Source organism: Strix uralensis, chromosome 14 (assembly GCF_047716275.1).
Source record: "Strix uralensis isolate ZFMK-TIS-50842 chromosome 14, bStrUra1, whole genome shotgun sequence".
NCBI lineage: Eukaryota > Metazoa > Chordata > Aves > Strigiformes > Strigidae > Strix > Strix uralensis.
Window position 1 is genome coordinate 11,360,059 of NC_133985.1, and position 26,685 is coordinate 11,386,743.

The 26,685-nt window shown below is 45.1% G+C and overlaps 1 protein-coding gene across 1 annotated transcript in view; it reads right to left on the reverse strand.

Moving 5' to 3' along the window:
* The window catches only part of HTR4 (5-hydroxytryptamine receptor 4), a 142,082-nt gene that overhangs the window by 37,318 nt on the left and 78,079 nt on the right, over positions 1–26,685 (reverse strand). Inside the window, exons 5-6 of the mRNA XM_074884035.1 lie at positions 22,463–22,616; positions 19,927–20,495 (exon numbers count right to left, since the gene is read on the reverse strand). Of these exons, the coding sequence (XP_074740136.1) occupies positions 19,927–20,495; positions 22,463–22,616 (723 nt within the window). The remainder of the gene's footprint in view (positions 1–19,926; positions 20,496–22,462; positions 22,617–26,685) is intronic.

A 26,685-nucleotide genomic window follows, 5' to 3' on the forward strand; every position in this document is an offset into this window, starting at 1 on the left:
ATCAACAGCCTAATTAACATCCTTTCTGTTAAGTCTGCAAGAACATGTCTTCAAAGACTGTCAGTGACAGTGACACTTAACAAGTGTCAGACAGAATCAACACGCTTCCTTGAGGGACTTGATTGACTTTGAAACTACTGGCTCAGTCACTGCCAAGAAAGGTTTAACAAAGCAAGATGGTTATTTTGACTTCTGCAAGGGAAAGCAACATTAGAGAAAAGGAAGAATGCAGGATGGACCACAGCAGTGTTCCTGCTTTCCAGCACAGTACTGTTCAAGCAAGGAAAAGTAACACAGCTCAGCTGTATCCCAAGGATTGCTCTGTTGTGCAAAACTCATTTCAAAACCTGTGCCTGTAACATGTCTGTGTTTTCTGGAATTAAATTTAAAGAAAGTCTAGCTAAAGACTCCATGTTAGGACTCTGACTCTGCTATATGTGGAAGCACACAAAGCTAAACTGAGCTGGAGCTAACATGTCTTCCTTCCCTGATGAAAGTAAAAGAGGAAAAATATGAGTGAGTCTATCTGCTAGTTAACTCCTCACTCTATTAATAGGACACATTCCACAGGAAGAAGGGAAAACTGTTGGAGCTGTCCTCTGAAAAATCCCCACATTTTTTGCAGTGAAAGTATGAGACTGAGACAATTTCAGCCAGCTCTGCATCTGACAGTGCCTACGCCACTTCTCCTCCACGGTCAGAATGCCTCTGTGCTTGAGAGTTAATTTATAAACATTTTACATAGAAAATGCTGAAGGTCACTTTGATCCAAGTATATGACATCTGTGGAGGAAGTAGCCCGCCTCTTTATGACCAGATGTTTACATGTTATCGCTCCCTCAGAATGATCTTTCAGAGAAAAAATGCACATTTCTCCACAGAGAGTGACGGCTGAGTCCCACTGTGGATTTATCAGTTACCATTGACATCAGGGATACCAGCAGAGACCTCTTAAGCTTCCAGAAGATACTATTTCTTCTAATCCAAACAAATCAGTCCACCCACAAACTTCCTTGCTGGTGGTCTGGAGCCCTGCAGCAGACTCCTGGCAGGGCACAGTTACAACCTCCCAGCATTGCTCAGGAAAGCTCTGAGCTTTGAATGTAGATCAGCGCCTTGTAATACCCTTCAAATACCCTTCACACTTGGATCTGTTATGCTGTTCCTGCTCACCTGTTGCCTCTGGACCCTAAGAAGCTAAATTCATACAGAATAGAAGACATTGCTACAAAAAGTTCACTCCAGCTGCACAGAGATTGCAGCCTCCTTCCTTATTTTGGCATCTCACAGTGCAGTTAATTACACTTGATATGGAGCGTGCCAGTAACATTTCCTATGCTTCAGTGACCTCTTGGGAAGTTCACAGGTTATGAATTTGAAGTAGTGTTTATAGGTTAAATTCAAATATGAATTTGTAAAATAGAGGATGGATAACTTGTTTTGTACTGACTACTTTGTAGACTTTGGGTATAAGAAGCCATGGATATGAACATCAAGAGAGAGAAATTTTTAGTAAATGAATTAACAGAATGTAACAGGAGAAATTAAAAAAAGACTTATTTTTAAAGATGAAACAGAACTTAAAAAGCATCTAATAGTGAAAGCTATTAGAAATCATGAAAGTGTTCCCTACAGAGGGTAAGGAATCTGCTTTGTCTCTGGAAATTTTAAAATAGACTTGGGACTATGACATGTGTCAGTCACAGGTTCCTCCAGCCAGGAGTTACTAATCTTGCATGTTAAGATATGATTACTCTTCTCATTATAATGCCTACAAAATATGTAGGCTCATAGTGAAACCAGTCTTCAGATTATAGGATTTCAGATGGTTTGACATCAGTAAAAAGAAAATACATCCAGATTTATCCCTGCAATGTAAGAAAAAGACTTTAGATGTTGAGGAGCTTGTACATCTCCAAGGAGAGGACTACAGTTTGTCATCAGTAAGAGAAAGTAAGAACCACATGTGTGGTTCAATGAGCTCTTTAGGCAAGAGAAATCATGTAATTTGATCAGAATTAAATGAAGACATAGGGTCAAAGGAAGAATCCAGAAGAATCCCCCATTGATAGGGTTGTGATCAATGAAGGCATCATATGCCAGGTATAAATCTCATTGATAAAGATGCAACCATAAAGCACAGCATAGCAACAAGAACAAAGATGAGTTCCAGAACTGCCTCCTAAATGTGGCTACCTGAATTTTAAAAATACTGTCTTCTGTGATGGATGATAGTAATGCTGAAGTAGCCTGTGATAGCCAAAGAACAGAAGGAGTAATGCAGAAGGACTGGAAATCATCAGTTAATGGAGGAATAGCCTTACTCAGCTGTATGTAATGGTTGATGTAGCATTTGTAAGACATTATGTACTCCTGAAGGCATACATAAAGAAATATTGCATCTTTCCTGGTGGCAAAACCAAAATAAAACCACATCTGTGTCAATTCACAGGTCAGGTCATCTATTCAAGATGCAAATGCATACTGAGCAGCAGATGTTAGCAACTATAATCTTTGCTATGTCAAATAAATAAAAATAAAAACCTCAAAATGGCCAATTTACTGTTTTGAAATGTGCAGTTTAAGGTGGAAAGATGCTTACAGCTGACTAAGAACTGAAATCACAAGCAGAAATCACAGACAGGCTCACAGCAGGCTTAGCAGGTACCTGAATTCGATAAAGCACGTAAACCAGGCAGGCTGGCACTAGCAGCCACCCAGCAATCGGAAATACAGGCAACAGTTAAGGATCCAAAAAGTGGCAAAATGGTAAAAGGCAATCAAATCACAGCAGATGTACTGAAAGTCCTTGACACCTTCCTGGAGAAACCAAAGAGCTAGCCAAAATGTTTTGAGAATAACACGGCTTTTCTTTCCCACAGACACACCAAAAGCCTTAGAAACAATTTTAACTACAGCAATGGGGAAGCTTTTCCACAGTGTGAGTTTACAGAGAAAGAGGCGGTGCATATAATTAATATAATTCTCCTACAGCAACCAAAAAGAAAGAGGGTTACTGAAAAATGAAAAAAGAAGTTAACCTAAAATTAAAATGCACTTAAACAATTAGCTCTGAGTTTGAGAGATGTCTTCTGCCACACTGAATAATAGAATATAACAATAATTGCTTAGATTTATATAGCATTTCTAGCCCTAAGGTATGTGGAGCTCTTTGCAAATGCTGATATGCATTGTCTAAAAACACTTTGACTGATGAAACATATTAATCTCTGGAGAGAAGGGTAACAGGCCAACACATTCAGCATAGCTGTGCAAAGGTCTTGGTTGGGAGCTACGCAGCTGAAACAGAAGGGAAGTAGGTGGGTAGTAAACTGCTACCCATAACAGAATTTATTCAGGTATCAAAATTAGTTTTAAATCCTGTTGTGGCCCTCTGGGATGAATGGAGAGAGTCCCAAAGGACTTGGAATCAGATTCAGTATGTCAGTACGTATTATGAGGGATGTATGTATTGACCTAAATGTAATTGTTTAAGTTGCATTCAATTATTTAAGTGATATATTTTCAGTAGGTCTGGGCTTTGCCGTGGGACAGGAGGAGATGTCAAGCAGTCCAGCTGAAGGGAGCGCAGTGCTATAGCCAGCAGTGCTCCTCTCTGGGCAACGGGTCCCAGCTCCCAGTGCAATGGGCAATGGACTCCTAATTACAGCTGGAAGACAGATAAGCTACACACATCTTTGTCCATCTCATCACACCATTCCCAGCACCAGCTATTCAGCCTGTCCTGTATTCCCAACACAGGGCGCATTGCTGTTGAGAACTTCAGCTAAATATGGTTACGTGAGGGAGAATTCATTTTTCAGCAGAAGCCTTCTGCTTTAGGTGTATAAACCTGAATAAATACCTAGCACTGTATTGTTGATTCAGGAAGCAGAGCTGGGATTAAATTAGGCAGTCCAATAATGGTGCTCCGTATCGGTAAAGACTCAAGTGAAATCAGTTTAGAGCTCTTCCCAACAGATAATGTTCTGCTTTTTCATCAAGGCCTCCAAACCAATTAAAGTTACCATTCAAATCACTTTGTGCAAAGCAGGAGCTCCTTGCTTTTACTGGCAGGAGACCTAGAAGGATGGAAAAGTAAATGTGTGGAAATCTAGCCCATCTTTACTGAGTGAGTCTCACCAGACAGATGACTTTCCTGTATTCTTCATGCACTTGCTGTTTCCCTGCACTATCTTTTGCAGGAGAGAGGAAAGGAGACTTCAAGGAAAGTTGCAGATGCTGGACAGGAGGGAAGTGGATGGGAGAATGGCAGTAGGTGCTGGGACTTTGCAGCAAGGGAGGCATTTCTGAAGCCTTTGGGAGAGCACAGTCAGAGCTCTCCAGGGCTCCGCATGGAAATCATGTTCTTGTTCCAAGCCAGCAATTGCAAAATGCTGGTGACACACTGTTCATTATGCAAACTGGCTGCGCAAAGCGGAGAGAAATGAGAAACAGTCATGCATGTCAAAGACCAGAGAGGTTTAATTGGAAAAGACAACAATTAATGTAAGTTACTTAAAGTTTCCATTTGAATCAGAGAGACAGTGAAGTGAAACCCAACAATAATTGCACAGAGAAGAAATGTTGACCTGCAGCAGGACTAGCCATCCCTGTGGCTTCTTCCCCTCTTCTGCTTTTCTTAATGGCACCCTTCCTTCTAGCACTGTCCTCCGACAGCACTGGAGGGGCTACCGTCAGCTGGATCACCACAAATATCTGTAAACCAGATTGGTTTCCATTTTTCAAAAACAATAAGCAGATTAAGAGAGGCTTTGAAGAGAGAAATGGGGCTGAGCTGGGGTGGCATGGGCAGCCCGGCAGCTCCTGGAGTTACTGGACTGAGCCCAGCTTCCCTGGATGGCCCACGGAGTACAAAATCCCCACTGCAGAAAGGGCTTTCCCAAAAACCTCCAAATTATATGGGTCATACCACAAATGGGGAGGCACAGAACCAGGGGTTAGGCATTCCCTAGGGAGATATAAACCAGGGCAACGAACAGCAAATCTCGGATTAGAAGGAAAGCCTTAACTGGGATCCTGCCCCACCAGAATACATCAATTGCCTTCATTACCCAAAGCACAAGTCATGCAATTAAAAACAGACAAAAATGAGTTGGTATTTCAGTCACTTCCAAGCTCAAGGTGCCCTTCAGTGCCTTGGCTTCCCTACCAGAAACAGACACAGAAGAGAAGTTCTGATCTTGAATCTTGTATTAAGCCAAGTAACAAAAAGGGGTTTATCTTAGCTCTAATATCTTTTTCCAATATACAGACATATTGAAAGAGATTACCTTACTAAAATTGAAGGAAACTGTGGTATTTCAAAACCCTAATCCCCTCTTTCCTCTGTAGGAAATAAGATAAGTATCTTGATTTCACTCGGTACAATTAGAAGAAGCTTTTCTCTTATCAAAAGTTCTTAGTTTCCTCTAGTGAGGCATTTTCTGAGCCGTGTACCAGGCTTCAGCAGTGTCCTGATTATTGGCAAGAGAAGTGGTTTTTGGGCAAAAGAAGGTACCAGCCTCCTCTGACACAGGCTGCAGTGCAGATGCCAGCATCAGCTTACCCAAGGGCAGGAGTCCCCGTAGGAGCTGGTTTGTACGGGGACAGGCAGTTTGCTTTGGTGGTGGGTTTTGTGGGGCTTGGCTGGCAGGTGGGACCGGTGTGCAGTCAGGGAGGACCAGAGAAGAGGCAACGGGCACACACACACTGCCCGCACAGACCGACATGGTGCCAGCAGCACTTCATCGTCCCAGGGAGCTGGTGTGATGCTGAGCAGGGGAGGGGAGCCAAGGTCACTCCATGCCCCTTCCCTAGACTTTAACCTTTTCGCAGAAGAATTTTGAAGTGTGAAAAGAAAAAAGAATCTTAAAACTGTTCAGCTTTTAAATTTAGCACAGATCCCTAGGAAAGAAAAAGAAGGGAAGGGGTGGGAGGAAGAAACTTACCCCAGACTTCACAGATGACAGTTGAGAGAAATTAGTGTCTCGACTTCCTACCCTGGGGATAACCCAACCTCAATAAAAAGTCTATTGCATTTACAAATACAAAGAAAGGCTTCAGCAATAGCTTTAAAAAACACCCACAATAAAAAACAAGTCCGCCCCCACACAAGCTGGAGGTACACTGTATGCGATAACGCTGGTGGTTGCTTCAGTAATCACAAACATGCTTTGCCTTCCCAAAACCACGACAGGGGCACAGCAGGGGCTGTATCTTAGACAGTGAGCACAGCTTTGGAGAGGCTCCCGACTACCATGTCTTGCCATAAGCTCCCACCCCCACACAGCTTTTCTGACTTCAATTAATGGTGTAAATCCTGCTCTTTATTTTCCAGACTGTGCCGGAGTCTTCCTTCCTCTTTTGCAGCTCTTGGCCTTTGGGATTCTTTTTTCTGATGTTTGGATTTCAAATGATGTGGGAAGCGCCTGCGATGCCTGCCCAGGGGTGTTTGTGCAGCAGAAGCCCAAAGGCAACTTGGTGCTGAACAGCCCAGCATCTCCCACTCCCTTCCCCTGGGGTGACAGTCTGACAGAAAAAACCTGGAGATGTGTCTGTGTCACTGTTAAGTAAAAGGGGCCAAAACCTCTGCTGGCACTGGCTCCCACTGACGCACAGCTGCAAGCGCGTGTGCATTTTTCACTAGCTGAAGCACTCAGCGGGGCTGTAGCACTGGCCTTGGCTCTCTACCCTTTCTCCCCAGTTTCCCTTTTTAACCCTTGCGCTTTGACAGTGAGAAGCAAGCTGCTGGAGGAGAGCTGACAAGGTCGAGTGGTCCGAGGCTTGGCAATGGGAGCATCGGTGGAAGGTGGGCACAGACAGTCGTCATGGGGAAGCAGCTGGACAGTGATGGGAAGGGAAGGAGCCCTTACTGCAGCTTCTCACCAGCCTGGCTGTGGCTGCGGCTGCTTTGCCCTCCACACATCCCTGTGTGCGCTGCCATGCTAGATGTATGTCCTGGCCATTGCAAGTGCTTCTGTCCAGGGTGGATTCAGCCTCTGTGGGCAGCACATCAGCTGCCTGGGGGAGCTTTGTGTGCCACCAGCTGTGACAGGGTGCCCTGTGCAGTCACCTGTTTGTAGAAGTCAGAAGATACAGAAATACACACACCTTTCTTCAGATGAGGGAGAGGGGAAAGGAAGGACAAGACAGTTGTGCAGATGATGATGTCCCATCTTTTAGTTTGTAGGTTGTTTGATACTTCACAGAGCAACACACGGCCAAGCACTTTGCCATGTGTGCAACTCTATTTTTATGGTGATATCTTCTGCTGTTGTGGAACATCTAGATTTCCTGACCCAAGGGCTTCTCTGCTCTTGCACAGCAGAGTGTATAATCTCACCCTGCACTTCCTGACTCAGCCTGTATCTCCTGTTTGAGCTATCATGTACCTCCTGATATTTATAGCTCTCTGTGTCCTGCTCGTGATCCTTCACAACTCCCAGTCACAGTATTTGTGAATGTTACATTAGAAGGCTGTTACTGTGGAGAAGACTGATGCCAAGTTGTAAAATCATGCCAGGGAAGTTGGAACATAAGTTTGATTGTAAATATTGGCAAAGCTTCATAAAAAATTACAAGTAAGCTCCTCCAAGAAATTACAAAACTCTTTTTTTAGTTGTTATTGAGCCTAATGAACTCCTATATTTTTACAGAATACCTTTTCAGGTTTGCAGCTAATGAAATTTCAGTGAAAATCAAATTATCTCTTGACTAAGATTAACAACATTAGCAAATGGGAAGACCTAATAAGTGCTGTACTCTAATTCCCCAGTCTGAGCCTTTTCCCTGGTACAAGATTGTCCCCCTATACTATTTTTAACTCCTTTGTCCAGCCTAGATTTAAACGGCAGAATGAGATGAGACATCTGTTGTGTGTACTGTACCTGCCAGCACATACCCACTCTGAAGAAGAAACTGGGAAATAAGAGCAAAGGCACAAAAGAAATGTATTTAGAGAAGTAACAGAGGTTATTTCAAGGTCACTGAGAACACTTGTGCTGAACTGAGTGCAAACCAATACACTTGTGCTGCCTCTGCTAATACTTCAGGGACAGAGGCAGAAGTTGTCTTCTCCTTTCTTAAACTCATCACCCCCACCAGACTGCAATGAAATACTCTGGCTACTTACAAAGCTCCACACTACCGAGAGCTGATCAGCTTAGGCCATAGTCTGGCCTGCCAGCTCAGTGCGGTGTGGTATCCCTCTGCTCCCCAGCTGCCCCCAACTGCCCCTCGCTTGTCCTGGACATGGCTGCCAGGGTTTGAGCTGCCTTTCCCCTCTGAAATTGTGCAGCACCCAGCAAAATGGTGAACTGGCTTCTGGCTGGGTGCCCTCAGTGCTAGTACAACAAAGCAATGGATTGAAAGCAAAAGGGCTGGGGACATCCTTGTACTGGAGACCAGGTCACTCAACCAGCAGAGACCCTTGTCATCACCCAGTACGTCCTGAACAAAACAGGCTGCAGGTCTTCCCTGAACTCACTCTTGCTTTGTGTTCAATACCTGTTCTTGAACTAGAGAGGTTATTACAAAGAAAGCCAATCTTCAATCTTAAATTTCTAGGGGTAGAAAACTGTGTATGATAATCTGTTATCATGGCTTATGATTTTCACTGTTAAAACATTATGTTTCTAAACATATTAACATTATGTTTCTAAAGCAAGTTAGTGCACTTTAAACTTCCAGGTCTTTCCCTTGCTACACATCTGTGCATTAGATTTCTGTACCCAAACAGACACTGATCCCTCTGTCTTCTCTAGTACAAGATAAAAAGTTCATGTGCCAGGACTATTTTGTTACAGCCTCTTTTTGAAATCTTTACTCACACTTCATTTTTTCCAGCCTCCTTCCGGAGCACGGTGCCCCACTGCCAGCCCTGCCTGCGCTGGGTACGCGGGCAGCACCGGCTCGTCTCTGCAGGAACAGCCCCCTCCACCCTTCAGGCTCAGTATCAACTGGGAGCGGATGTTCAGCATCGAAGCCTGTTTCACACTGGCTGTTTATTAGCTTAGCCTGTGGTCTGGGGTGGTGTTCAGCATGCCAAGAGGCACAGCCATAAAGACCACGTTTCTGTAACTCTCTGGAAACATTTCCCTTGTGCTCAGTTAACCAAGTAATTCAGAGCGCAGAGTAGCCCTGTGCTGCTTGCTGTTATTAATGTTAGTCTTGTACTATCTGCATATGTTATCAGCAATTATTTTTCTTCTCCAGAGAGGAGATTAAAAGCAAATATCTTATGGCCAAGACCTGTTCCTTAAGAAGTCTGACTACAAATACACCTGCTAGAAGATGGTAATTTTATTATGATTTACAAACTAAGGGGGTGTTCTAGTTAATACTTGCCATGCTGATGTAGGTACCAAGTCAAACGTGTCACACCTTGCAAACTGCAGCCTCACAAGATTAGTTTGGAGAATTGAGATCTACCTTCCATAATCTCATGTTTACCAGTGGTAACACTACCAGGGACATTACCCTGTCTTTTCAGATTTTTTGTGTCATATTCTATATCAAACAGTCTGAGCACTATCATGTAAGCACATTGTTTTTCCTTCCCATTTATCTTTGGGTGGAATTTTGTGCCAAACCGAGATCCTGGGAACGAGACAGAGGCAACCTCAGGATACCAAGCTGCTGATCCACAGGGTTATGATCTTGAAAAGTCCACTTGCCAGCTATTGGGAAATTCTGCACTGCAGCCGCTGTCCAGAGGGTAAGGTGAGGTAGGAAGCACAGGAACCCAGCCTGTGACATCTTTTGGGAAACAGGGACAACTTCTGTTTCTCTCAATGTTCTTTGATGGATGCAAAATCAGCAGGATGGGGGAGAAAGCTGCACTTTACATAGGCAGTGTGGTCAGGTATCAACGAGACCTGGAGCAGTTCAGCTCTGCTTCTGGTTTCCACAAGGGCCAGAATTAAGGCCAAAGTGAGGCTCTGTGTGTTCCCGGGGAAGTTTTCTGCTGTCACAGTCATACCATATAATGAGATGATTTCTGTCAATTCACCAAGCTTTAGCTTGTTAAAAATTAGACATTTTTCCCTTACTTGTCTTACTAAGAGGTTGTTTCAAACCATCACTGCCATGATGGCTGGAAACTTTCACAGAATCACACAGAATCACAGAATCATCTAGGTTGGAAAAGACCTTGAAGATCACCTAGTCCAGCCACTAACCTAACATTGACAGTTCATCTAATTCCATCCTTAAATTTATTCCTGGCCACTTTATATTCATTTGTTCTTATGATAGCATTATTCCTTAGTTTAAATAACTCCTCTCCCTTCCTGGTATTTACCCCCCTTAAATACCCTGGTATTTACAGACAGCAATCAGATCCCCTCTCCATTTTGCTAGACAAAGCAAGCCAGACGTGCTCGGGCTGTGGTATGGAGCTGCGCGGTGCCGATCCTGCCGACATGCGGAACTGATAACTTGAACTGAAACTATCATCGGAGTGGAAAACATACCTTGAGCAATCTCTGGTTGTGTTGCTCAAAGGGCTCAGCCCCGGGGCTGTGCCAGACTGAAGGAAATACTCTTTGTCACCCCTGAAGTCATAATTTTTGAACAGTTTTATTTTATATATTTCATGCCTTGGGACAGAGAGCTCTCGTGAGGTTTCTCTCCTTGTCATGGCTCTGTACCATGGTGGGAAGAGCAGCCTCCAGTGACTCATGGGACCACTTGCTTGCTACCCTTCCAGCAGTGCTCATGCTGTGGGGTGGGCTTTTGGCCATGCCTAATGCTGTGCTTGCAGACTTGTAACAGGGGAAGTGTGTGAGGCTGGGGAAAAGGGCTGCCGGACAGCACCCGAGCATGGCAGCACTGCTCATCCAGACACCTGCAGCTGATGAAAAATGACACTACTGCAATTAATGTCAAGTCCACCAACCGATTTATGTCTATTAAATGAAAAATTTCATTAGATTCTCTTGTGCCTCTTGCTAAGCACTGGAGGGTCCCTAAGGACAGAGCCCTCCCAGGTGCAGAAGAGGACATTCCTTCAGGGCCTCCAGTCACCACAGAGCAATGTGATAACGTGCCTGCAGGATACAGTCAGCTGAGGGTGGCTGCCCACAGGCCTGCTAATCAGAGTAATTTAATCACAGGAGCATGATTGTTTGCATCTATTTGCTAAAATGGAGCAAAATAAATTCCTACTATCAAGGACAAAAACCAAAATTCCAGTCTAAACATATACAAAGATATTAGCTTCACCTCAGCAGTATTTCATCAGCTTCTCTGAAAACAAAAATTATTTATGTCTCACAATGGGGAGTTTCCACTAAACCCCTGTCAAAAAGAGGAATTACATTAAAAAGCAAAAATTGCAGGGGATAGAGATGTCAGGGGATGTCATCACTGGTTGTGTTTCTCAAGCTTTTGCTCAGAAACTTCCTAAAAAGAACTTAGAGGGAATGTGCTTTATCAGCACATTCACAAAGGGGTGAAGTTCTTGCCTATTGGTCCCGTTAATAAGGTGACTGCTGGAGAAATTACAACACATATCCTAAAGCTTAGCAGCCTGTAATTGCTCCAAGTCTCACAAGCACAGCAATATATGCTGCTTACATTGTGCCTCCAAAATGACCTATGGAAATCCAGTGTGAAAACAGCGAGCAATGAGGCAATGAAGGAAAGAGCAAACCAAGTCCGAATGATCTGTCTTGGGGCTAATGAACTTGTACTGAAGAACATGGTAACGTATGTCAAAGCTCTGATCCATCTTGCAGGACCATTAAAATTCCCAGGCAGTTCCTGCCCGTCAGAAATTTTAACCCTAATGGCCTGATTTTGTTCTAAATAACTGTACAGCTTTGGGCAGTAGAATCCTGCCTCTGGAATTCTTTTCCAAATGATACTTTAGTGATAAAAAAAAAAAATCACTGAACATCTACAGAAAAATCTGAAGGGTATTCATGTTGTAGTTAGTACTAAAATAAAAAAAAAAATCAATTTTAAATTGAAGATGTGCATCCTTTGTGTTTAAAAACTGAGTCACAGTGAAGATTCCCTTCCACATCAATTTTAAATTTGGTCAAACCAAGCTACACCAGCATGTTTGTTATTGATATTTTTTGCTCCCTTGCCAGGTCTGTGAGTTCTGCACACCCAGGTGCCTACCTGCTGCTTGTCTATTTCTCCTTAAGAGCAAAACCAAAAAAAACCTGTCAGAAACACTGGGAGAGCTTCAACTAATGTGGTGGAGCCTCCAGGCAGCCTAGCAGAGTGAATGAGGAATGCAAATAGCTGGCTTTGAAGCTGAGGGCAGTCAGGACACCCTGAGATGGAAGCTAAACCTTAATCTTTCACCTCTGGGCCAGCTGAAGACCAGAGCCTTTTGGAAGTTTGTCCAAGAAAAGCTGTGCCTGTACCGAAATATCTCATTTTCTTTCATTTGTTGCTTTTTTTTTTAAAGCAGCACCAAAGCCCTTCCTTGCCCAGCCTGGCCCGTTGCTGCTGCAGCCTGGAGCTGAATTCCAGATTCTCACTGCAGCCCTGGCTCACCGTGCTCTTTCCAACATCACAAACAGAGCAGGGTGTAACACCTCCCTGATAACACAGCCTGTAAACATCTCCCTTCCAGAAATAACTTTCCTCTGGGTTACATGATTAGTTGTTTCCACAACTGCATGCACATGTGTGAGACAGAAAGAGAGAAAACACAGGGGAGGAATATTTAGCGTCATGTAGCAGCAGCAGACCTGAGCTCAGATTCCTCTCTGATGCTACTGAAATGTTTTCTAGGGACTTCAGCAGGAGGGGCTGAGATATTGCCCTGGCTGTGCCCAACCTGTCCCCCCACGCTTGCTGCCACAGTCCCTCCTTTCTCCAAAACACCTCTGCCGGTGCCACCGCTCTGTCGCGTGGGAAAATGCGATAACGAAGGCACGTGTCCCCCCCGTCTGAGGCTACATGCACCTTCACCGATGAAGCACCCGTGCCGGGAGAGCTTTTGGCTTGCCAAACGCCAAGGGACGGCTCTGCCTGGGGAGAGCTGGCGAAGAGGCAGGCGAGGGGAGGCTGCGCTGGCCAGGCTGGCGGCTGGAGGCTCGGCTGAGCTGGGCTGGGCTGGACTGGGGTGGACTGGGATGGGATGGGATGGGAGACCCCCACTGCTGGTGCCAGCCCACGGCTGCTGCTGCGGAGGAGGAGCGGCGGGAGCCACCGGGGCCTTCCGACCCCCGGCAGCAAGTGTGTTATTCTGCCTCGGGAAGCTCTGCAGTCTCTGCGGCTGTCCTAGTGCCTAAGGAAGGATAAGAGATAAGAGGAACAGGAGGAGGCAGAATAGGAGATATTTTACTTGTAAACCCAGATCCTTGAGAGAGACCTGCCAGTTCCATCAGAAAGCAGCTCAGCGTAACTCTGTGTTTTCTGAGTCAAGCCACAACTGCAGCCCACAAAATCCCACCATCACAGGTGGGATGGGATCGCCGCTCCATCCACACCTTATGAACACAAGTGAAATGACCCACGCCGGGCGCTGAACCTGCTGCGTGATTCAGCCCATACCCACTGCCTGGCTGCACAGGGAAACCACAGCACTCTTTAACCCATCTTGTGAAGCCACTTCTGAGCCTGGGAGCTCAGAAACAGCCAGAGGATTTGTCACGCCACAGCAACCAAATGCTCCCGCTCCCCTGAAGACAACTCTGCAGGAGAAGGGGATGGTGCTTGGTGGCACAGGGACACCTGGCCAGACAGGATTTGACCTGTGAGGAGGTGACTGAGCACTGATGGAGTTAACGACCTTGTGAAATTCAAGCTGTTGAAAAGGCATGGTCATTCAAAATCATCTTTCAAAAGATGCAAATCGCTTTGCTTCCACAGCAGTGGGCATCTGGGCATCCTGATACGTATTTGCTGCAGGCAGCACCCAAGCTGCTGCTCAGGCAGTGGGATCCTCCATGTTGGGGTGTCGGGGAGACCCCAGGAGCAAGGGGAGATGGGTCTCTGAGCTGGCTGCCTTGCAAAGCCAGGAAGTTTTCAGGATGGCTGCTTGTCTTTGTGTAAAAGCTACCTCATAAACAGAGGAGGAAAGTCTCTTCAACTTATTCACTGTTTTAAAGCTGCATAAAGTAATGCAATGCCATCAGCTCATCCATCCGGCCTGTATGTAGTAGCCTCTAGCCCAAAGGCTCGTGGCCAGGACAAGGCGAGGAGTAAGGAAGAGCTCCTACCTTTGCCTTTATGGACTGGAAGTGGCAACACAAAGCTAAACACAGGTGCAAATTCACCCCCAAGCCCTGACCCTCCTGCCAATCCCACATGTCAAACCCCTGCAACAGGAGGGTCTGGCTGTGTGGAGAGGGGCAGTGGGTGCACAGGGCACCCGTGGAGCTCCCGGCACTGCGCAGACACCGCCAGAGCTGTGACAGGTCTCCTCTCAAATTACAGCAGACATTTCACAGTATGCTTGTGCCAGGAGGGGCAGCTCTATGGCAGGGGACTGAGCCATAGGACAGGACCAGCCCTGTGCACTGCCCTTGGGGAAGCATCACCAACAGGCACACATCACTTCTTCCTTCGCTCCATGGCAGCTCTGACCTTCTCTTCCCTACAACCAGGGTGGATTCTTATTCCAACAGATCTGTAAGCTGTGGAGTTGCTAGATTTCTAAACACTGGAGACCCAAGTTGCTGCGTTGCCTGTTCGAATGGCAGCAAGGAAGCACTGGGGCTCGCTGCAGTTCAGGAGATTTACTGGCACAATTACTCATGTTCCCTATAGGGACCAATAAGGGTCCACAGCAGTGCTCTGGTGCTGAGTGCTGGCTGCACACAGTGATTTACTGCACACTTCTCCCAGCATTTTGTGCACCTTCAGAGTGCTGACATGAGAGTGGGCTGATTGGGTTATTTATTTAATTGTGTATCTATGAAGACAATGAACTTCCAGCCCCCAAGGTGCATGCTTCTCTTTTTTCACTTCGTTTCTCTTGGCTCTTCTAAAAGGAAAATCAGGATGTGTTCTACTTCGGAGAAATGAAATTGGCATCAGCTCTGTCTGAGAAGACCTCTCTGTGATGGAAAATGAGCAAATAAACCAGTCAGTGTAGCTTTCCCTGAGCAGACTAATCACTGTACTGTGCTGAACAGTGCACTTCTGAGAGGAAATCGGGAATACACCAAAGTGACCTCCTTGACCCAAATGCTCCAGAGTTTGTCTACTCTGATCATTGCTCAGATATATTTTACCCAAAGTCATCTTCTTTGCTGTGGCAAAATTTCAGAGCTTGTTTTATCCAAGAATTCAAGCAATGCTGATCTGGGTTCCCATCCACTTGTGCAGTATGAGAGTTTAATCATTCATGAAGGCATGAGTTTGTTGTTTTGTGTTGAATAAATATCTATGCATGACAAAAGATATGCAAGCAATATGTTTAAAGGGGAAGCCAGCATTTTTCAGATGATTATGGCATTTTGCTTTCAGTCTCATGGTGCACAGAACTCCTGAACTCATGCTACAGCCATCCAGAAACCCGTATCTATTGCAGTTAATTATTGTACTAATTTTTGCCATACGTTAGTTGAGTGCTCATTGTAAATTCTCCTATCCACTCATTATTCAGAACAATTCCCAAGTCCTCTCAATGAATGATATTCCAAACCACAGGTTATTAGAACTATGAATTGCAAATATTTATAATGAATTACACAATTTGTGCTGCAGCCAGGGAAACAAACCTTTGTATATGACATGTGAGTTGCAATCTCAGCCATTGAAAATGAATAGGGCATGAATTTCGGGTTGTAGCCACACCTGCAGATTTCAATTCACCATTTGCGTGTGTCCTGCCTGAATTTTGCAGTTGATGAGACACAGCAGAATTGAAATAGGTGAATATCCAGGGGGAAAAAAAAAAGGTTCTGGCAATTCCTACACTTGCAGAAAGCAAACCTGGAAAACAGGCAAATCAAAATTTTCTGTGAAAGCTGAATATTTAATTCTAATATTCTTTCCCATCGTACACATAGATCCAGCTCTAACCAAATCCTATCTCCTGGCTGTTCGTGACATCTTCAAAACACATTTTGTGCCACATCTTACCCCGCCCAAGGAATAGGTGTCTCTCACACCAGCTGATGGCAAGTTCAAGAACAAAATGGGTGACAGGAAATCCTTTCCCCATCTTCTGGTTCATAATTTAGGGATGAAGTGGGGTGGTTGCCAGGGGATTAAGAAAGCCGTGGTCACCCTCATATCATGGTCGAGCCATTGTGCAGTCTGCTCCCTTGCCCCATCGCCACTGTGGTTGTGTCTGGCCCCAGGTGTGCTGTAAAAAGTCTCTCCCTGTCTGGGACACCCAGAGCACCACAGTCTTCACAGATCACTTGAAAAATAAAAGGAATGAGAACTGTCTCCCAAGCGGTCTCTCAGTCTGTGTGTGGTGAGGGCATCTGCCTCTTCTCACTGCACTCTGCTTCTCCTTCTTCTTTTTTTCCCATTCCTAATATAAATGTGAAAAATCCCAAAATGGGAATGTCAGAACATTATGACACTAAAGTTATCAGAAGAAAAACAGATGAAATGCCTTTCTTTCCTGGAAGGCACTCTCACAGGTCAGGTGCATCCAAGAGCACAAGCCTGAATTTTAACAGTGACAAACATATTCTTGCACTTGCTAACACACCGATGAGATGATTCTGAGCAAGGACAGAATGGTTTGGACAGGTAGAGCTGAAGGAAAGTTTGGATCTTCTCAAGATTGGAAGAGGAGAGGAATTAGAAATCCCAGACCTACTGTCAACCACTCCTGACTCCCTTTGAGGCTAAATGACTCACATCAGTTTAATACAAAATTGCAAATCTCTGTGGGTTTTGGGGAACTCTGCCCTAGATTCAGCACAAGGTCTGTCCTTCTCTTCAGTGCTCTCACTGCCAGGGTACAAAAAGCAGCTGTAAAATCCCACTTGCGCAACTTCCCCATTTGCAGAAGCTCTTGGTCAGGAAGAAACAGATTTGAGGTTGGAAAAGAAGTGTGTGAACCAGGTCCAGCCCCTGTGCAGCTTCTCAGTTGGGTTGGTATGAAGCCAACTCATACAGGAAGGTTTCGGTATTTCAGCTGCTGTGCACAAACCCCTTGTATTTCCAAGCTAGTAAAGAAATGTACATTACATCTTGAGAGAACCTGCCTCACTAAATTTCTCTTCCAGCCATGCTGGGTCCAACCTTTTTTTCATTTAAGAGAGAAGCACTGAAGAAATAAAAGTTCCTCAGGTGAGATTAACTATCCAAAGACTACAATTAGTTGGTTTTGCTTTAATCCCCACACCTATATCATCATCAGTGCATAATCTGCAGCAGGGAAAGAAGTCACGCTTTTCTCATCAGTTACAAAGCTGAGGAAAACAGAAAATAATTGCTCTCTGAAGTGCTGATGTGCAGAGCCGCATCCCTCTGACATGCAGAGGGAGGAGGGGATGTGGCAGCAGGAGTAAGTGTCTTCTGCAGAGCTGGAGCGATATTGGAAAGGCAGGAGATAATCTGACTTGTACATGTACTATGTTGAAGAGAGGCAACGTGCTCTTATCCATAAAAGTACTCATAAAGGCTAGAAGTGGACAAGATGCCCTGTGCAGATTTGGTTCTTATGGGGCCTCTTGCAATAGCTGTTACATCTAGACTGACAGGATTGTTATACTTTTCCATGGATAACTTGTGTGTGGGAGCAGAGTGGTACAAGTGGGAGGGAGAAGCTGGAAATGAGGAAAGCCTTATCTCATCTCCGTGCTGGGATCCACCATTTACTGCAGCCCACCAGAGCCTCCCCAGTTGGCCACGGTGGCCAAGACCACGGCCACCTCTAGCTTTGGTGGGAAGGTGACTCTTCACATTTGCTTTGGCCATTGCAGGGACATCGATTTGTTTAAAAAGAGTCTCTGAATGAGGAGTTTGTCAGCTCAGGGACACTCAGCACAGAATGAAAGAAACCCCTAGCAGCTCAGCCCTCCTGGAGGTGTGCAAAGCCTCCCTGGCTGCTCACTCGCTGGGGAGCCCATCTCCCCCATCCAGCATCCCCAGGGCAGTACGGGCCTGAGCCTGCCTGTCCCACAGTGCACAGGCAGGACAATGAGGTCTCACAGCAAGATAAATCAGTGCAAAAGCAGCAAGACAACTTGGAGACACGAGAAGGCACTGGCATTGCCATCTGCAACACTTGGGAGGTCAAACATCAGCACGGACTGAAGCAATTCACCTTCTGGGCTGACGTGCTCCCTGCCCTCCACATCTCAAACCCACACCTAAGAGAGGCTCCCTGTTGTCTCTTTGCCTTGTATAATTAACAAGAGGTATCTTGTTGCTGTGCTTACTAGCCAAAATAGACACCACTCTCTCTTTCTTTGTGTTTAGGCCACCGGGCTGGCCCCGGTTAACCAGGGATGGGAGAGAGCCCTTCCTTCCCTTCTCCCCATGCAGGGATGCATTTCCAGCATTTGCCCCTGCAGCTTCCCAGCCAGAGGGACCAGCTCGCTCACTGCGGGATAGTGCACTGCATCCAACAAGGGCTGCTCTCTCAATCCTCCTAACTGCAGCAGAGGAGCATATGGCTTGTCCCGGGAGCACGACTCCGATAGAAACCCAGGCTGAGCAAAGCATGCATCCATCACAGACAGAAGGCTCTGGGACCACAGCCCCCAAACAATTTTTAATCAGCAGAAGGTAAATACGTTGTAATGTCCTTCATGACTTAAAAAGCTTGAGAGGTCTATCTTAAGGTAGTGACAAGCCCTGCCTCATCTCCCATCCATTATACGGCTCAGGATTCTTTCCAAAGCTTCAGAGATCATTGCAGAAGGGAGCTGGCAACCAGCAGATCAGACTCAGCTAGGAAGTGCTCAGTGTCTGATTTAGTCTCTGGATGGGTTCAGCTCTGAACACAAACATGGTTACCAAGCCCTCATCTGCATGTGAAGAGCCATGAATTCATCTACCAAAAGAACCAAATCTCCTCTAGACAGTTGCATAGAAATACCTATGGTTTTTTTTAAAGATTGCAGTTTGTTCTGATATTATGGGAGATAATTGTTCTTCCCTGTCTTCCTCCCGTGCTCTGCCTCCCACCTCTCTGCTCAGGGAGAAGAAGACAGCAGAGAGTGCCTGATACCACAGAGCCCTCCAAACCCCTCTGTACCCCCACAGTGCACAGCCCACACACTCTCTCTTGCAATGAACACACTGTGGTACTCAGTGAAAGGTGGAGTGTGTGAGGCATGGGGTTCAAATGCACCGGGACCTCAAACTGCCAACCACCAGGACTATGTTCTGTAGCCCGTGTGAGGCACACTCAGCTCCCAGGGCTCCCACAGAGGTGGGTGCCACTGCTTTGCACAGGGGCAGGCTTTGACTGGGTTACAGTAAAAGGCAGACACCTCAGCATTTTCTGAACTGCTAAAACACAATGGCAAGTATCCCTCCTCGCAGAGAGCCATTGAAGTGCCCCAGCAGGGTCAAGGCATTTGGGGAAGTTCATCCTTTGCCCCTCATTAGCTCAGAAGATGCAGCAGTGGCCGGTGGGTCTACAAAGGCAGAACCTAAGAAGGGGCAATGGGGGTCAGGATACCTTTGCTAGAGAAGATGGAGTAGGCAGCTTCCCTCAAGGTGCTCCCTGTGCAGTCAAGTTGCTCCCCCCAGACCAAACAGCAGTGCTTGCCAAAATGCATAGATGACTTCTGCATTGTCCCAGCTCCTTCCTGAACACACCTCTGGAGAAACTGTGCATGCCAACACTATCTACAAACCCAGGTTTTTTGAGCCCCCTAAGGATTTCTGGACACTTCTCCAGCATTCTCTGTTTTTAAACAGTTAATCCATCAGATATTTCAAATGCAAAGCAAACCAATCCTTTACAAAACCTCTACAGAAGTACTCTTTCTAATGAGTCCGGGCATTTTGCAGCATCCGAGAAACACTCACCTTAGTACATGAGTTGATCCATTTATTGTGGTGGTGGAACAGGGGACCGTCTGCCCCAAGATGGAAGGCCTTCGGTATCGCTCATCACCACAGCACAGGATGATGAGGAAGGCACGTCTGAAAGACTTGTTCAGGAAGGCGTAGAGGAAAGGGTTCAACCCTGAATTGATGTAGCCCAGCCACAGGAAAGCCGTCCACAGCTTTCCCGGCACCGTGTAGTTTATGAAAGGGTCCACTATGTTTGTGATAAAGAAGGGGGCCCAGCACAGGCAGAAGCACCCCATGATGATGCACAGGGTCTTGGCAGCTTTGGTCTCAGTCTTCATCCGGTGCGTGCTGTGCTGGTCCGGGTGGTGCTGCCGGCCGTCGGTGGGGGCCCCCGCACGCTGCAGCACCTGGATCTGTCGGGCATGCTCCCTGGCCGTGACGTAGATGCGGTAGTAGGCCAGCACCATCAAGAGGAAGGGAATGTAGAAGGCCACCACGGAGCAGGTAATGGCGTATGGCTTGTTGACCATGAATATGCAGTAAGTGGAGTTGGAAGCCTTGTTGAACTGCCTTTGCTGGATCTGGGGCAGGGAGAGGAAGGACAAGGACAAAGAAGGAAAGAAGTTCAGCATTGCTCCTCTGATACCAGCACTCTGTTTGCCAGGATACCTCACCACCGCATTCCAATTCTCTCTCCTCCCTCCCCTCTCCCATCGATGGTACCTGCCTTACCCGCTGCTGCCTCTCCTGCCTGTGCTCACACCAGGGGCTCTCCAGTCCTGCTGGTCCCCAGGTCTGCAGGACCAGCCCATGTTGCAGCTCCGGCATCCCAGAGCATGCCTCAACCTGGTCAGTGAATTCCCAGTTCAGACACAGCGAAGGGGAATAACTTCACTTCGTGACGTGCTTTTTTGCAGTGCTCACTGCTCTGTCTGTCAAGCTGTGGTTTTACACCAAGGATGCACAAGTTTCACACAGCCAAGTCCCACTGGGGTATTAGAGAAGGACCAGATGGACAGGGAAGGGACAGGGCTGCAGCATCTGGCAGGCAGCTCCACGCTGGGGGTGGCACTGAGCTTCCCAGGCACAGGGGCTGTGGGCAGCAGCCCTGTCAGGAGAAGTCTGAAGGTTGAGTCTATAGGCTGAGATCTGGTCAATGACTTGTGATGGAAACAGAAACAGCAGAGGAAGAAAGGGGTCTTGCATGTGAGTTTGGGGAGCAGAGGGCATGACAGGGACAGACAGCATTTCTCTGAGGCTATTCTTGCTACAAAACAATGTCACTGCAGATCCATCAGACCCATAATTTCTGGTGTTTACTCCAACAAGACAATAACCCTGTCTCCTATATAAAACTATAATATCAAAATTATTTATTAAATTATTTAAATTCATTAATTTAAATTTATTTATTTATATAAACTGAGCAAGTAAGGATGTTTACCTCTAAAATAAACTGTGAAGCATTTTCACTAGGTGGTGTTTGAACCTTGCACTACCTCTCAGCATGCATCTACTGAAATCTGCACAGCGAACGCCAGCAAGCTACAAGGAAGGGCAGGGCTTGCACTGGTGTTTAGAAAGTCTGGTACACACAGATGGGTGTCAAGTCTTTTCTGAAAAGGTGGGGGCAAAAAATGAGTGGAAGAAATCAGATACCTGACATGGTTTGTTAAACAAAACGCACCTCCCTTTTCTACCAGCTGCATGTCCTAAACGTGCTTGTCTGGAAGCAATTTTGGCTTTATCACCTTGTCTAGAGGCTTGGCAGCTTGCACCTGTTATTCTCCATGAGCCAAAAAGATTCATATCTCCTTGACTGAGACTTGGCATAGAAGATGCCACATTTCTTTAAACAAGCTCTTCTACATAAGGTGCTTTCACAGTTTGCCATTTTTTAATCCCTGCATCTCCAGCTTGGAAGAAGAGCAGATCTGCAGCTCTTAACTCCTTGCCCTGCAAATGGGATCCTGCAAGTGCAGCCAGACTGCGGTGGGAGAAACTGACTCCTGCTGAAATGACTTGTATGGGGGAACTTCATCTTCTCCCCCACCTTCAAGGCTCACACCAAGACAGGGGATATTGATGGGACTGGCCCAAAGCATCATTCCTTCTGGGGAACTCTGGGTTTCCCAGCTCTCTAAACATTGCTAGCATGGCAAGGAAGGACCATCGGGCTCAGCCAGCAGTGGCCAGCACTCCCCAAGAGCTGCAGAGGCCAAAGGGAACCGAGGACTCCTGAGGTGACCATTGGGAGCCAGCTGGGGCTTGTCCTTTCAAAGGACTACTCACTGAACTGATTAGTAGACGTAGGTAAAATTCTCTCCCAGAGCCACCACTGTCTTTGTGACAGTCCTTCCAGGACAGAGTCATTTCAAACCCCCTTAAAGACACCCTCCAGAAATTCAGCAGTCCCTGTGCATCAATAACAAGAAGCTTCTCCTTCAGCCTCTCTTGCCTTCTTTTCTCTGAATATTGCTTTTGAAAGAAGAACATACATCACCAAATATATTTGATAGCAGGTTGGTGTACCTCCTTAGCCACTCACCAGATCAATGATGCCAATGCTATTCCAGCCTTGCATGATAGGGAGGAAAGAAATAAAAGTCGGGATTACCCAGCACCCTCCAAGCATTACGGCGATGCGCAATGGAGTCATCTTGTTTCTGTAAACCAGAGGCTGGCAGCAGATAGCATAGTACCTGCAAGGAGAAAAGTGAGAGAACAACCTTCATCAAAGGAGACTTTCATGTCTTCCAAAAATAAAACTGTAAAGCATTTTCTCCAGCTTGTTTCTCCTGCCCTTCAAAATAAAGAAAAAATAAGTCTATAGCCTATTTCCATTGACTGCCTCTCACACAAGGAGCTCAGGATATTTTCACAGCATGAGTAAATAAGGTTTCATAGTGCCTTGCAGGGGAAAGCCAGTATTTTGTTTTCCAGCTAGGGAAAATGAGGCACAGATTAATGCTGTGGTTTGTCTGAGGTTGCAGAGCAAGGGAGTGACTTCATATTCAGCCCTCCTCTCCCTCTGCACTTAGTCACAAAGCTGTCTACACCCTCCTTACCACGATGAATGAGTCCACCTTCCTTCCATTTAGCCATAACTGAGTAAATGTTGGGGTTTTCCTAACTGCAATGGACACTTATTTTGACAAGACTGCAAAAGGTGTTATTGCAAATTAACGAAGTGTTTCAAAGCTGTGAAAATGTCAGTAAAATGAAGTGTGTTTTTCCATAACCAAGCTCCCTTTCTACCTCCCAGGAATCAGCCTCTTGTCCAGCTGGGCTTTAACCTTCTGCCACAAGGACAGGGCAAATGTCTGCACCAGGCTTCTAGTCTTTTCACCGTCAAGGGGATGTGCCCTGTGCTTTCCTTTCTCCTCCTGATCCATCCAACATATTCATTGTACAACAGGTCCCTGCTCTTAGAATAACAACTGGCTATGACAACTAAAAATGTCATCTCAAAGAGATTCTGTTTGTTTGGTCCCTGTGCTACCCACCTGCTAGCAAATTTCTACATCAGGAAGGTGTATCAAACCTAAAACGGGAAATCTCCTTGCTCTGAAATTAAAATATGCCCATAAGCATAGCAGATCAGCAACCATATCATCCTGTTGCAGATTTTTGGTGGTCCTGACCTGAAGGTCTGTCTCAGGTTCCCAGTCAAATATTTTCGATCTTTAGATTTTTGGATTTCAGCACACTTTGTAGAAACTGGCCAGTACTGATGTCCCCACAGCTGCGAGAGGGAACTGGGGTCCAGAAACACAGGAGTGTCCATAAATTCTCAGGTCTTCTAAATAACTAAATATATCATTCAGCTATGTACCTGACGAATACATTTTCTTAGTGAATGAATAATGATGGTAGGTGTAGTTTCCAGATTTGGTAAGCACAGAAATTACGCAATATGGTGCCCCACAGGATATGAGCACTGCATTGAAGAAGTAGCCACAGTTCCAATAACTATTTATAAAGGGAATGAATGATCTCTGTCAGCGGTTTCTTTGAGTCAAGCCTCAACATCAAGGTATAATATGTACATAGAGAGCCTCACTGTTGAATGACTATAAAAGTTAATTTTATGAGGTCAGCAGAATCATGAATTAGAGACATTAAATTAGTAAACACACACTAAAGCTGGACCACTAACCTGAGGAGATGACCGTGAGAATTTCTAAGTGCCAGCAGCACATTAAAATAAGGCATATGTGAATACACACAGTTTATGTGTATATAGTAGAGAGATATCCTTGAGGTATGCAATTTATTTCATCATTTGAGTGGGAAACAAAAGGCTTGTGCTAAACAGGAACAAAAATCCAAGAACTTCCAAATTTTTTTAAGACTTCTGTAGTCATACAGAGTCAACTGAATTGCTTTATGTGGAGTCATGTGGAGTCAACTGAATTTCTTTATTTTGATAACATCAGATGATATATTCCACACAAAGGGTTGAAATAATATCAAAGTGTCAAAAGAAAACATTTTTTAAAAGTCTCTTTGAAACAAGATTCAAAATGTCACCAGGGAAAAATGTTGAAACAAGCGTTCAACTGTTTCAATTTGATCATTTCTACATTCTCTTCTGGTTTCATGTATGCATGAAAATCAGCCGTTCCTCTGAAAAGTTTCACTTTCAAAGAAATAGTATGTTTGACAGTAACTGTTCTTTTAGAGCATTGGGTGAAATGTTCCTCTCATGGAGCTCATGCTAACAGCCACAGCAGTCAGTGGGTCTGATTCCCGTCCCCATTAACACGGCCCTCACGTCCCTTCCATGAGGGAGAAGAAGCTGAATAATCTACAGGAACAGGATTTACTTAGCTTTGGAGCTTGCCTTCACTGGATCATGAGTTGAACAAGTGAGGGTATCCAGCCTCAAACATACACAAAACTCAACTGGGTAAGGCCCTGAATGACCTAATTAGAGAACAATAGATTTAAGTTTGAGTTTGGTCCTGTTTTGAAAAGAGGGCTGGATCAGAGACCTCCACAGGTCCTTTCCAACCTACATTTTTCTGAGTCTATCAGACAATGAGGACCATCATAGTCAGATTTCAATATCTTAATGATTTCAGAGGATAGAATAAATATTTCTTTTGTTCCTGGGATAACTACCTTCCTCATGACAGCCACAATGTGTTTGCACAACTTTGTTCTGTGCTGCTAGAGCTTATTGCATTTGGATTTCCCCCTGCTCTCCAGATTTCCTTCCCCCAGGAAATAAACTGACCTTTGAATTCAAACAGGTATTTTCAGTAATGTTTTTGGCTGCTTATTAGGACATACGGTGCTCCTCTTGGCATTATGTGCAACTGCTCTTCTGACTCTTAAACACAAAGGAGATATATCTGGCATATTTTATTGTTTACTATCTGAGAGACACCTACTGGAAAGTGCTACCCAGTGCTGGACATCAAAGGATTCCTGTGACATGCCTGATGGCAAGTTACTGCAAGTAATCAGAGATTTTGCAGAAAGGGCAAAAGAAGAAATTCAATAAATAAATGGGAAAGAACAGCCAAGACATCAGCTACCATTTCACAAGTTGAATAAGCAAACAGAAAAGGAAAACCATGATATATTACTAATTAACTACAGCAGGAAAACAATTCTTCTAAGCAGTTTGAGTTATTACATTTCTGTACTTCTATCTCTGCTGCAGCTGACAGCATTACACTGACTTGTACATGCTATTAAAGGCCATTAGAGTTAAAATTATGCCTGTAAAAATGACATCTTAAGATCTCATATTTCTTCCCTCCCAGTGATTCAGCAGCAATTTTCCTCCACTTACATGTCAAAAGATTTTATTTTTTTTTTTTTTTGCTAACTGCTGCTACCATGACTTCCCTTGTGTTCAGAAATTCAAGCTGGGTTCCTCCTGACCTACACCGTTATCGGTAACAAGGTTCCACAATCGGAGTGTGGGTGACAATTTCGCTGATGGCGAGGGAGGCAGAGAAGCACACCGTCCACTTTTCCATAGCTCAGCAGGATTTCCATTCAACGGTCCCAAGAATCAGATAATAGAAATCTGGGTATGCTAACGGAAGTCATTGAAGTCGCACCAATTTTTGCAGTAGCTGGTGAATTGATGTATGTGATCGTTTGGGCATTTAAGCAGCTATTTATTCACTGAGAGAAAAGTAATTATATCTCTAAGATTATCAATAGTTTTAGTCAAAAGCTGAAATAAAGACATTTTCTTATTCTACATTTCTGCTTCTTTTCAAGCTAAAGCTGTTTTCCTGTGCTCATAAAGAATATCTATTATGTACTGGTACGACAGTGTGATGGATGAATATAAAATGTAATATGAACACATGATTAATACAATGTCCAAGTTTAATTAAATATTAATTCTTACTATTATCATTCAAGACCCATGTTTCCGCAGTTCCTTGAAAATGTTCACTTGCCTGTTACCTACAGCAGAGCAGATGATGCGAAACTCATCCTCTCCTCCACCTCTGTTATGACATTCTTCGCTGAAGGGGAAATACAAGAATCCCTTCCTGGAGCTGTAGATCTTGCAAGTAGCTCCATAAAGCAAAGGTTATTATAATATTTCTCCTTTCCCGTATCAGACATTAGCCATATGAATGAATCAAGTCCTAACATTTTACAGATGGCTCAAAACAAGAAATCTGTAACTCCTATGGCCTTACTTATGGCTCTTAAGGTCACTGCAGATATGTCTGGCTACTGAGGACTTTTGACCTGCCCAGCATAACTTGGTGGCTCTGTGAAACAGTGCAG